Genomic DNA, 12,967 nt, shown 5'->3' with positions numbered 1-12,967 from the left:
CGCATGTTTGTATGTGTGTGGGCACTTGTGTATGAGAGTGTACATATCTTGTAGAAGCTGGAGGTAGGAGCCATCCTCAGTTGTTCCCCTACGTCAATCAAACCCTGAACTCAATGACAGGGCTAGTCCTGCTGGCCAGCTTGCTCTGGGGAAAACCTTTTCTCTGCTTTCTGAGGCCAGAATTACAGGCAGATTTACACACTTAGTAGGCATTTAGTTAGGTTTGTATAGCCATCACCTCCACCCCCACCCCGCCTCACACTGCTTATAGTACTCACTTTCAGAGAAACCATAACCTGCTTTCCTCTGAACAAATTAGCAAGAGTGGAGCAGTTTGACCTTGCTTGAGCAGCAATGCAGAAGATTTCTGCTCTACGGAACACCTTCTGGGGTTTCTTTATTATGAAAAGAAGTGACCACTTGTCTCATATCCCTGCTAATATGGAAATGAGCAGATTCTGGTAACCAATGCAGTCAAATGTAAAATGCTGAGCCAATAGGCACACAGGTATAAGTGTGGTGCTGTCCTTGAATCCTTTTTATAAAAGTTATCTATTGGCCCCCGGGGAACATTGTAGGCCTTTGTCCTCGAAGACCTGAGGGAAGCCATTCTCTTAAGAGAGCCTTTCTGTCCTTGTGGCAGATCTCAGGACCTTGTTCTCACTGCCTCCTGCAGCTCTTTCTCCATCTCTCAGCAGCATTCTCTTCTCTCTGCTGCTGCTGTAGCTTCTGCCTGCTGGGTTAGGCATCCTTGCGGGTCTCTCTCTTCCAAGGCTGCAGCCTCCGTTTCATCATGCAGATCCCTTTTCACTGTCAGCACACACTCTAAAGCAGCTCTGCAACTCTGTAGTTCATCCAAGTCTTAACTGTGCAAATTTCTTCCCAGTCACAGGAGCTGTTTATCTCCCCCAAGACACCACTGTTTCAAAAGGTGGATTTTTAAAGATCACTCCACCAGTCACTCATACTTAGATCATTTATTTCTCTTCTCTGTTGTATAGTCAACACCATTGGCTATATTTCTGGTTCAAAAGATTTTAAAACATGGTATGTTGGCTCTGGAAGAGCAACAACTATCAGGGCCAGGCGACAGGCCCATCCACAGGTTGCTACATGTCCCCATCTTTCATCACCACTTCATAACATTCTCCCCTCGCCGTTTCCCAGTGGTAAAGCTTGGGCACTGGCACATGGCCCTCTCTGACTTTAGCCCGTTTACTAACCCACTCCGTGAGCCAGGAAAGCTTTGGGGGAAAGGCTGAGGGTACATTCATAGGCTGCCACTCTAGCAAAAAAAAAAAAAAAAAAAAAAATCAGGAAGGCCATGAATGGCAGGCAAGCAGCATGGAGCTCTCTCACCTGACCCCAGAGTCCAGGACCCATGAATTTCTGGCTCTCTAGACCTCACTGCCCTCCACAGTCACTGCCCTGTCCCACCCTGTGCTTCAGGCTGCCTTCTCTGATGGCTTTTTTATACTACAAGACAGCTAGCTGAACAACTGCCATGAATCCACACCCATGGGAGAACTGATACAGTTTCTGCCTTAGGATAATGTTCTGTTTTAGCATCACTCTTCTAGGAACCTCCGTCCTATCTCAGAGGACCTGGTCACAGAGTTAGAACCCTTGCAGAAATGGATTGTTCTGCATCTGCCTGGCCCAGGGAAGGCTTGTGTCCACCCAGCTCACCACTTATCTTCACAATTAATGTGAGACTTGGTCTCTGGGGACCACTGTTCGACTACTCAAACCCAATCACTCATGTTTTTATAGTTTATTTCTCTTCTCTGTTGCATATCCAACACTATTAGCTATATTTATGGTTCGCTTATATATTATGTATTACTTTATATAATGTGTGCTCTAGTTTGCTTTCTGTTGCTATGATGCAGCACTCTGATGAAAAGCAACTAAGGGAGGAAGGAATTGATTTGGCTTACACTCCCGCACCTCAGTTCATCCTTCAGGGGAGTTGTGCCCTATGATACTTACAGGCTCGCTCCTCATGGCTTCCTCAGCCTGCTTTCTTATACAACCCAGGACCACCTGATTATGGATGGTACTGTGTACAGTGAGCTGGCTCCGCCCATATTAATTATTAATCAAGAAAATGACCTACAGGCATGCCATAGGCTAAGGCCATGGGAACAATTTCTCAGCTGAAGTTTCCTCTTCTCAGCTGACTCGAATACATTTCAAGTGACAAAACCAAATCATCACAGTGCATAAGGTGAGCGTTCTTTCTCGATTGAGACGTAGCAGCAGAAGTACAGGGACTTTGCCATTGTTCAATGCCCAACACCTAGAATAATGTCTGCCATATGGGAACTCCATAAATATTTGCTGAGAGAGTGACTGTAAAGAATGACAATGAAATTCTACTCGACTTTGGAAAATGGCCGTAGAAAACCAGGTCCTTCACTCACTGGTCACATTAGCGCTTAAGAATTGTTTGAAGGATTGGAGCCAAGATTGCCCCTTGCTGTTAGATTTATGCAAACCTGCAGTCTCCGAGTCTGCTGTTATTTGTAGGTAGACAAACTGCCTGGACTAAGGCCACTGACACCCATCTGTCTCTGTTATTCTTTTTTTTCCTTTTATTTATTTATTTTTTTAATTTATTGATTTATTCATATTACATCTCAATTATTATCCCATCCCTTGTATCCTCCCATTCCTCCCTCCTTCCCATTTCTCCCTTACTCCTCCCCCCCCCATGACTGTGACTGAGGGCAACTTCCTCCCCCTGTATATGCTCATAGGGTATCAAGTCTCTTCTTGGTAGCCTACTGTCCTTCCTCTGAGTGCCACCAGGCCTCCCCATCCAGGAGACGTGGTGTCACTGTTGTTCTTTTTCACATTGTTTCAGACATACACAGTAGGGATCCAGTGCCGCCTTAACAAAGATCTGAGTAAGGAAATAGTAGGCTTCAAATCACCCTGCATTAGAAAGCTGTACGTTCAGAGCAATGCAAAATGGGCCAACAGCAAAGCAACAGAGCTGAGCACATGCATCTCTGTCTGTCCCTTTCTTACAGTGAAATTTGCTTCAATTGAGCCCCCGGCCTTGTGATCAAAGATGATAACCCTCTCAGGCTCTAAACTTGTGATAAATATAGTCAGCCTGTATCTAGTTTTTAAAGATAGACCTTTTTTTTGACACAAGCTTGCACAGTAATATATAAAACCTAATATTTGTCTAAGATTAGGCTCTGTTCAAGCTCTTCTCAATGCCTTTAGTTGTCTGCAACTCACAGTGGTTTTTCTACAGAGTAAAGGAATAATTCCATGTTATTTCTTTTGACAGCTACTTGTAACTTAGGGAGGTATTCATTCTTTAGAGAATAACTTTGAAACTGTTCAATAAAAGGAAACAGAAGCTCAACTTGAATTCAATTTTTTAATTCTACTGTGGATGTTCCCAGCAATGAAGACTCTTGTTATCTGGGACCTGCATAGTGACCACTGACAAAGCCCAAAAGATGTTACCACAAAAAAAACCTGATGATTATTTTAGGTTTGTAGCTATAGTATTTAACCCACAAATAGAGATAAATTGAGTTTTTTGAAAAATTGTTCCACAAAGATATTTAGCAACCACTTATAGCTCTCGACACTATCATCTCCTAAGAGAAATGGTTGCTAAGGGTGCCTTAACTTTCCCACCTTCCCCCAAGTAAGTAGCTGAGCTGGGATCTGATCTCAGATCTGTGTGACTTAGGCCATTTACTCCAGAAACACTGTTATGCATTTCCATGAAAACATAAGGCTGGGGAGTCTCTGGACCAAAGAACCAAAATGCGCACCATTCAAAAATCAGAGGTGGTTTTGTGCTATAACTGTTGTGAGGAGAGAATTCTCTTGCTTCAGCCAGCAAACACTAAGGACTGGGTGGTCCCAGCAGTTAGTGCTGAGTCAAATAAAAAGCTAAGGAGACACTCAGTGGTATTGCATAGCCACTCCAGGACATCTCAGATTTCACATCTGAGAAATCAGGTGTGAATAAGTAGTTCACCTATTACTTTGTACAGGGTGGTGGTGGTGAGGCATTGCCATATGGCTCAGGTTGGCCTTCACTTTTGCCTCAACCCCCGCCGCCCATTCTGTGGTTACAGATCTGTGCCACCACAGCACACCTTGCAGTACTCATTTCACTGAGTGGTAACCGTGTAGGGTTCAATATGTGTATATCCTTGTTAATGATCAAATTGAGCTACCTTTGATCGCCTCAAATATCTTTCTGTCCTTTGAGATGAAACATTTCAAATGCTAACACTTAGCTATTTTTGTCCTGTTAATTTGACAAAGACAAGATTCAGGGGAAAAAAAAACCTTACTTTGCGATATTTTTGTATATTTTGAATTAAAACCAGTATAGTGTTGGGTTGACTGATTTTAATTCTAATGCTTAACCTTCTTTTGCCACTGCCAACAGACCTTCTGCATGGCTGGCACAGCCTGTACTAGCCTCTCTCTGCTATGACCCCAGGACCAGAGACCAGGTTGCATTACTTGTATTTCCCAAGGCATTTTTGTTTCATGGCCTGGTATCCAGCAGAAGATCAAGGTCCCAGTACAGCTGCTCCTCAGGGATGACAACATAGTCTTCCTACTGACAATGTAATATGAGGCCCGAGGTGGAAAATGGGAGCTTGGGAGACCTCAGAAAGATGTCCTTTTCTGAGAGGATGAAGCCAGGTCTAGAGAGAATAACTGGGAAGCCTAAGGAAACACAGCTAAGCAAGAGCAAGGACAGATTAGATCTGACATCACTGCCTTCTGGCTGATGCTTCCTTCACGTGATGTCACAAACTGGCAGTTACTGTTGAAAGATGGTCTGTGCCCACCTGTACTAGAGAAAACACCATGAACAGCTTTCAATGGGAAAGGAATATTTTCAACAAACAAGAGAAAAAGAATAGGAGCTGTTTATGTAAAGGAGTGGTCATATTCGTAGGAACCTCCATACCAAAGACTCTACCCAGGAATCCAGTGCTAAATGTAAACACCTGGGTTCAGTTCTGGGCTTCTCAAGTGAAAATGAAAACAAGTTGTGTTCTTCGACTTTTGTTATATAATGAAAGAAAGCATTTGAGGTGTTTTCTTTCCTTTTTCTTTTTTTGGCAAAACTTTATTCAAATATTGAACAAGTGAATATTGTCAGCTATGCTGTAACAGAAAGCATTTCTAATAATACTTTTATAAGACATGCAGAACAATCAAAGGATGTAATGTAAAAAGCTCCAGTTAATTCAACATGTCTTTATTGGCCCAAAGAATTAGGCTCCAGGTATGTACATTTGTGGTTATGTGGTTTGATTCAAGAATGCGGTTGAGAGTCTTTAAAGTAGTTTTCAGATAGTTCAATCAGAAAGACCTGCTTTCTATACGTATTAATTGTCCTTAGCACATCTCCCCCCTCCCCCCAACACTCTGGTTCATGTGTCCTGGATGAAACCTAGGAATCTGAATTATCTGTAGTCTCCAGTTTGGATACAGGTGACCAACAGATCAAGTTTTGAGGAACATAAACCCACAGGAACAGTTATCTGTATGTCTCTGGTCCAGCTGGCTGAAGAGCCCTAGCTAATGTACTCCATTTTGTCAGCAGGCACCATGTTGAACCTGTCCCCAAGTTCACCTCTGTTGCTGGAAAACCACAAACGGTTCCAGGAAGAAACCACCCTAGGCTAGAACCAATCAAGTACCTAATTTTCCCAGATGTTATAGATTGATTGCGACCAGGCTGCATGAGTGAGATTTGAGGGTCCATGCTCGAGCTTGAATGAAGGCTCCTTGCTTTTGCATATGGCTTTGGACTCCTGGTGGTCTTTAAGGACCTAGAGATCTGGGCATAGCCCTGGTCTCTCTGAATGAGAGCTTTTCCACCTGCTTATTGGGAGTCTGCCAAGATCAAAGTCTCAGAGGAAACACAGGAAATGCAAAGCTATGGCTCTAGTGCCTTCCACCAGGTAGCCCAGAACAAAAGAATGGTGGCTTTATAAATTCAAACATTGAAAAAAAAAAAAAAAAAAAAAAAACAGACGATTGAGCGTGAGAAGGTGGAGGTAAAGAGAGGAAAAAAGAGGAGCAGACAGGTAAGTCAGGCTGGGAGCTACAACACAAACCTTTGCTGTTTTCCCATTCTTCTAACAGCCAGCCAATGTGGCTTCCACTGTGTACATTGGTGTTGGCTCCCAACCCTGTTATCTTCGATGCACCTTACCCTGCCCGCCAATTAATGCAAAATCTTGTTGGAGGTTTGATCTGAATCATAAAGGAGCTGCTCACACAGCAGACTGAAAGGCCACATGGAACTTAAAGGAATTAATGTATGAGCTTATTGAGGCTCTGGCTCCCAAAAATCATCCACAGTTTTTTTGTGTACATAGAAGTACATGTAATTTGTTTGTTTGCTTGTTTTAATGTGAAAAAGACACAGCAGCAATTTTGATCAGCTTCTCTAAGAGGCCATAAGTGATGCCAAAGGGCTGAGAATTGCTAGGCAGTACTGACTGGGCTCAGAACACAGTAAACTCTCCTTTAGACCTGTGGTTTCCCATTACATTCCTCCTGGATCAGGTAGCTGACAATGTTCTCGGTGACAGCTAGGTCACTAAGTGTCCCTCTGGCCCCAGGAGCCATGTCTAATCTACGGATTATGGCAGCAAAGCCACAGGCTTCATTTTGACAGGTTGTTTTAGGTAATTAGTCCCCTTCATTTGTTCATGGAAATAATTAGGTGACAAGATCATTATATGCTGCTTGTTAGGGGCCTCTCCTGAGTGGAAAAAGCAAAACCAGAATTGCTGTTACTTGCTCTCTCTGGATTTGACCTTGCCCTTAAAATTCAAGGGAAACAGTCCTCTTGGTGCCTGCTCTGTGGAAAGTACAGGGCATGGGTTTCCTTCTTATCCTTCTGCCAAGTGAGAGATTGGAGCTGGACTTTCAATGCCCCCTGTGTGTGCCAGCCACATCACACTTCACGGACCTGCTGCTCATTAATTTGAAAAGCCAGGGAAGTCACTGGCTCTCCCTTTCTCTTCTTCACCTGTTCAAGCAACTTAGTGACTTTTGAGTGAAAAGGATCCTAGGTGACGAAATATTAGACTCTTGTCCAGTTGAATATTTCCGTTGCTGTTTACTTGATGGTAAGCGTCAGTTTGATGGGCAGGCCAAGGCAAGTTCTAACAGTTCACCATGTACCAGCTCAGGAGAGATGTGGATGCGGTGGTTTAGGAACTTGGGGATTGCCTAGGTACTTACTTAGCAGTTAGGTCATGATGGACCATTTGTTTAACCTTTCTAAGCCTTCATTCCATCATCTGTCTACAGGAACAAAAATAATTCCTCGTTCATGAGTTCATGACATGGCTACCTGAATTATGACGTCATAATTGCCTAGCATGCAGCAAGAACTAAACCAAACACAAGGATGCATGAATATTTGCAAACTGAATATTAAGACATTTATATCCAAAATGCATAAGAAGTTCATACAATTGAATAGCAAGGAAACAAGTGGATTGATGATTATTGAGAGCCTGTTACAATGGCTCTGAGAAGACACATAATTACAAGTGTTGGTGAGGAGGTTAAAAAAAAAAAAAAAGGAACCCTATTATGCTGGTGACAGAGGTATAGATCAATTAACACAGCCATCCTGCTCAGACTAAAAATAGAATGACCATGGTGTGAGACAATCTGAATATGTAACCTAAAGAATTGTACTCAGCCTGTGGAAGACGCCATCGCTAGTACTCACTACCATACCGCTCACAGCCACCACCATTAGAAAGTCAATCACAGCCATCATCAGCCATAACTGCATGGGTGAAATACGACGCACATATAAGATGGAGCACTCTTGTCTTAGAGAAAAGGAGGTTTGGGTGTTTGAAACAAGACAAATTAAGACACTGTGCTAAGTGAAATAAGGCAGGCATAGAAAGAGACGCTGCACAATTTCACGCAGGCATGTATGGAATCTAAAACACTCAAACTCACAGGAATACAAATTATAATCATGGTTGTAAGATGCTGAGGGCGTGGAGGGTTGGTGGAAATGTGGACATGTTGGTCAAAGGGTACAAGGTTGCAGTTACATAGCAGAACAAATTTTAATGCACTAATAAATATTGTGAGTATTGTTGATAATAATGTATATACCTAAGTATCTAAATGAGTGCATTTTAATTGTTATTATGCAACTAAGTATGTAAGATGATGCGTATATTAGTTAGATTGACTAAGTCTTTCTATAATGCATACACATAATAAAATATTTCACTTTACCCCTATACACACACACACACACACACACCATTTAACAATGAAAAGTAAAGATTTAAAAGAGAGCATGCACTTTTATGACTATAGTGTACTTCTTCCTAAGTGTATATATCCCAATGATGTCTGCAGCAGTGAGACAAAAAATATATATTACCCAATTCTATTTCTATGCCTGCACAGGTTGCTAATATCCACAGAGTTGATCCCCTTTTCAGTGATGCATTTTTAGATACTGATGGTTAACACACCATTGTCAGTCCTAGATGCTCAATACTGATTCCATTATAAGCGAACACATTCCTTGGAATCAAAGGCTTGATGTGAATTTGATAGAGTAGCCATTTTTTCTTTCTTTCTTTTCTTTCTTTCTTTCTTTCTTTTTTTTTTTTTTTTTTTTTTTTTTTTTTTTTTTTTTTTTTTGTCTGAATTTTCCTAAAAGGACAAATCAAAGATACTGTCCTTGGGTCAAATTTTTTGTTTGTTTGTTTGTTTGTTTCTAAAACATATTGTATTCTTTTCCACATGATTTTGTTGTTGTTGTTATTTTTAACGCATTATTTCGCTCATTCTTTGGAAATTAAATGCTAATGTGTTTGATCTTTCATATGCCTAAGTCTTATGTTCAAGCATTTGACTTGAGATCTTAAATTTCACAAGGATCAGTGTTCACCTTTATGGGTCTTCTCTAGCCAGCAACCCATAGCTAGTTCATTGCTGCTTGCCTCATTCATCTACAGCAAGCACTTTCATCTACTGCACCCAGAAACAAAACATCATTTCCGACACATCCTCGAATAGGAAGAGCCTCCTCGCAACACAAACAAATACAATTGAAAGCCCAGAGGTTTGTGTGCTTTGGATACAAAGGGGTTTTTGTTTGTTTGTTTTTTTTGTTTTTTCTTGTTCTCTTCTGAGCACAATGATTTCCTTAATCTAGTGTACTGCAGGAAGCAAAGGTAGGGAAGGGAAGGGAAGGGAAGGGAAGGGAAGGGAAGGGAAGGAAGGAAGGAAGGAAGGAAGGAAGGAAGGAAGGAAGGAAGGAGGGAAGGAAGGAAGGGAAGGAAGGAAGGAAGGAAGGAAGGAAGGAAGGAGGGAAGGAAGGAAGGAAGGAAGGAGGGAAGGAAGGAAGGAGGGAAGGAAGGAAGGAGGGAAGGAAGGAAGGAAGGAAGGAAGGAGGAAGGAGGGAGGGAGGGAAGGAGGGAGGAAGGAAGGAAGGAAGAGGAAGGAAGGAGGGAAGGAAGGAAGAGGAAGGAAGGAAGGAAGGAAGGAGGGAAGGAAGGAAGGAAGGAGGGAAGGAAGGAAGGAAGGAAGGAAGGAGGGAAGGAAGGAAGGAAGGAAGGAAGGAAGGAAGGAAGGAGGGAAGGAAGGAAGGAAGGAAGGAAGGAAGGAAGGAAGGAAGGAAGGAAGGAAGGAAGGAGGGAAGGAAGGAAGGAAGGAAGGAAGGAAGGAAGGAAGGAGGGAAGGAAGGAAGAAGGAAGGAAGGAAGGAAGGAGAAGGAGGAAGGAAGGAAGGAGGGAAGGAAGGAAGGAAGGAAGGAAGGAAGGAAGGAAGGAGAAGGAGGAAGAGGAGGAAGGAAGGAAGGAAGGAGGGAAGGAAGGAAGGAAGGAGGAAGGAGGGAAGGAAGGAAGGAAGGAGGAAGGAAGGAGGAGAGGAAGGAAGGAAGGAGGAAGGAAGGAAGGAAGGAAGGAAGGAAGGAAGAAGGAGGAAGCCAGAAGGAAAGAGGCAGGAAGGAGGAAGGAAGGAGGAAGGAAGGAAGGAGGAAGGGGAAGGAAGGAAGGAAGGAAGGAAGGAAGGAAGGAGGGAAGGAAGGAGGGAAGGAAGGAAGGAAGGAGGGAAGGAAGGAAGGAAGGAAGGAAGGAGGGAAGGAAGGAAGGAAGAGGAAAAGGAGAGAATGCAGCAGATTACACCTGTAGGAGAGATGATTGAAAAGGCACACATTGTGATGCTAACGCTTTAGGCTAATATCCTACAGAATAGATGAACTGTTCGCTTCGCTAACCACAGGGCCTTCTTTTCTAGCTGCTGTGGTCTGTGTGACACTTCTTGACAGACTCGAGAGTGACCAAATCAATCTGTCCCATGATGTCCTCGTGGAGCACCAGCGACGGCCACAGCGCCCTAATCTCAAATTTCATCAAAAAACAGCTTGGACTTTGTGACCAGATGCCATAACTCAGAATTCTGCCCCTCTCCTGAGAGTTGGTACATGGAGTCACAATGCTGAAGACATGTGTTGTTCATAACATTTTTATGTCATTCTCATCCTTGGGCTAAAATCATAAAAGATTTTATGAAATCCTTTATCTTAAAGTTGAATTTATTGCAAGGGAGTTTAATACCCGTGTGAAATTAAGTTCGAATTCCATTTTGGAACGAGTTAACTAAAGCAGTCTGATAATTAATATTTTAAACTCATGAATTGTGACACTTGGAGTTTCATATGTAGCATTAATTAAGCCTACATCAACATGGATCAGGCAATTGTAAATGGTGACCAGTTTCTTGCTGAAGCAGACCGAGAAGTGGATGGTAGGGTGTTGTCAGCACTTCTAGGTGTTGGACAAGTGACAAAAATTGAGCACACACATTCAAAACATTTACAAAAATGTGCCAGTGTGATATAGGTCTGTATGAATTACCCTCAGGGAAATATGGCCATCCTTTTTTTTTTTTTTTTTTCTATCCTTGCACAGTTTCAGCACACAGCACACAGAATGGAATCAGGGGTTTATGACTATCTACATTTGTGATCCTCACAGCACACAACAGCTTGAGATCACACTTTTTTTTTTTTCAAATGAAAACCCTTGATAATGCAAAGACCCTTTTTTTCCTTCAGAAATCAGAAGTGACTAAATTGCCTTCTAGCAATCTATTTTTTTTCCTACAAGAAAATATGTCATGAGAAAGCTGTATTTATTGGTGTTGTTTCAATAATAACTGCATAAGGCTGAAGAATGAGTCAACAACCAAATTTTAAACTTGAAGTCAAGAGAGTGAGCGAATCCGTCCGCATGACTTTGAGGCGGGCTTCCTTCAGAGCCTGCATCTTTGCCTCCCCTGGTTGATACAGAGAGCCAGCATGCAGGAGAGGCCTGACAAGTTGATCTCACCTTGAAGGTTCTTCTACACATTTGGAAATCGGAGAGACTGCATGGGATGAGTGTGGAGGACATCTTGTAAACTTGTATAGTGTGTAACATCATGTATATATATTTATATGGTTGTGGAACAAATAAAATGTAACTCCCACCATGCTGCAGAGTGTTTGGATCCTGGACCATTTGTCCATCATATGTAGCTCAAGGCAGGATTCCCTGCTGGAGACAGCCGGCTCCAGGCTGAGTCTGAACTAGCCCAAGCCTGGGACAAGAATGGAATTTTCCTTTGACCAGCAGCAATAAAGGATCCCCTAAGAGGTGCTTTGGTTTGTGAACATCTTTTGGCAGCAGAAATGCTTGGAGTGAAACTTTCCAGGTCTCTCAATAATTGACCATCAAACACAACATCTGAACTACCAACACCAAGGCAGAGGCAAGAGAGCAGCTGTGTGCTAGCCTGATTTTTACTTCACTTCCTGTTTCCTTAAGTGAAATCTACTTCAAAGTGGTTCAATATGCTTTTGGGTTGAACTTCTATCTGGCTGCCCTTGAAAATCTTGTTTGCTTTCTACTCTGCCCCAAGAAAGAGCAATTCTCAGAAAGATGAATGAAGTCGTTGCCACCGAATATTCCTGTCACTTCCTGACCAAGAGGGCTAATGTTTTCCTTGCCAGTAGTTCCTATTTTAGCAAATGGTGTCCATCCAGATACCTGCCAAACTACAGTAAAGGAAACAGATGAGTGGACTGTCCTGCATCAGCCCTCAATCTGTCTCTCTTTCCAGCTCCCCCACTACTCCAAGTCTGGATACCATGTTCTGCCTTGTAGACCTCACTCTCCATAGCATCACCTCTACTCCAAAAGTTCATAGGAGTGCTCTTGGCAGATGGTTCCTACTTCAACTCCTGCTCCTGGCTTAAATCTGAACTAATTTTCCTCCCTTCCTCCTGAGCCTCCAGTCAATTCCTGGCAACGGCAGCCTTGCTTCCCACTGTGCCCTCTATTACTTCTTTGAAATATCCATCACAGCTTGAGGTTTTGTTGCAATTTGCATCACTGTTTAACAAACGCTTAAATTCTACATAGTAATATTCTTGAGGGCAAAGACTACACCTGCTTCACTTACTGCTCTACTGTCCTCTCCAAACACCTAACACAGCGCCAGTCCACACTGGTTGCTCAAATGACTGTCAGATGAGGAATGTATATCTGCCCAAGGCACTTCCCTTACAAACTCTTGATGTAATGAGCAGGGTATGGGTGTCAGTTGATTTTCTCTAGGACTCTGTCTTGTAGCTTTCAACACTGGAGCATATTAGGGTCACTAGGAAACCCCTTCAAAAACACTGCCTGAGCCTCACTGAGAGGGACCAGGCAGCTCTGTGGTAAAGCACAGCCTCAGAAAACAGCCATTAGTTTAGAAGAATGCCCTGTAGGTGGCACCGAAGCTGAACTGCTAAATGCCTTTCAACCATTCTCCACTGGCATAGTGACCAGAAGAGCAACCCATTGATGTCCAGAATAGTATCTTAATAATTTTACATTCCAGCTACTGACTAGTGCATCGTAAGGCT

The 12,967-nt window shown here is 42.8% G+C and overlaps 1 protein-coding gene across 1 annotated transcript in view; it reads left to right on the top strand.

Moving 5' to 3' along the window:
• Nucleotides 1-10,947, top strand: part of Upp2 (uridine phosphorylase 2) — a 37,481-nt gene extending 26,534 nt beyond the window's left edge. The window contains 2 exon segments of the mRNA XM_051166205.1: nt 10,312-10,406; nt 10,408-10,947. Of these exon segments, the coding sequence (XP_051022162.1) occupies nt 10,312-10,406; nt 10,408-10,464 (152 nt within the window). The 3' untranslated portion in view covers nt 10,465-10,947.
• The last annotated feature ends 2,020 nt before the right edge of the window (nt 10,948-12,967 follow it).

The sequence above is a fragment of the Acomys russatus genome, chromosome 24, assembly GCF_903995435.1.
Source record: "Acomys russatus chromosome 24, mAcoRus1.1, whole genome shotgun sequence".
Classification (NCBI taxonomy): Eukaryota; Metazoa; Chordata; class Mammalia; order Rodentia; family Muridae; genus Acomys; species Acomys russatus.
Note: the sequence above shows the minus strand (reverse complement) of the source record. Positions and strands in the feature narration are given on the sequence as shown.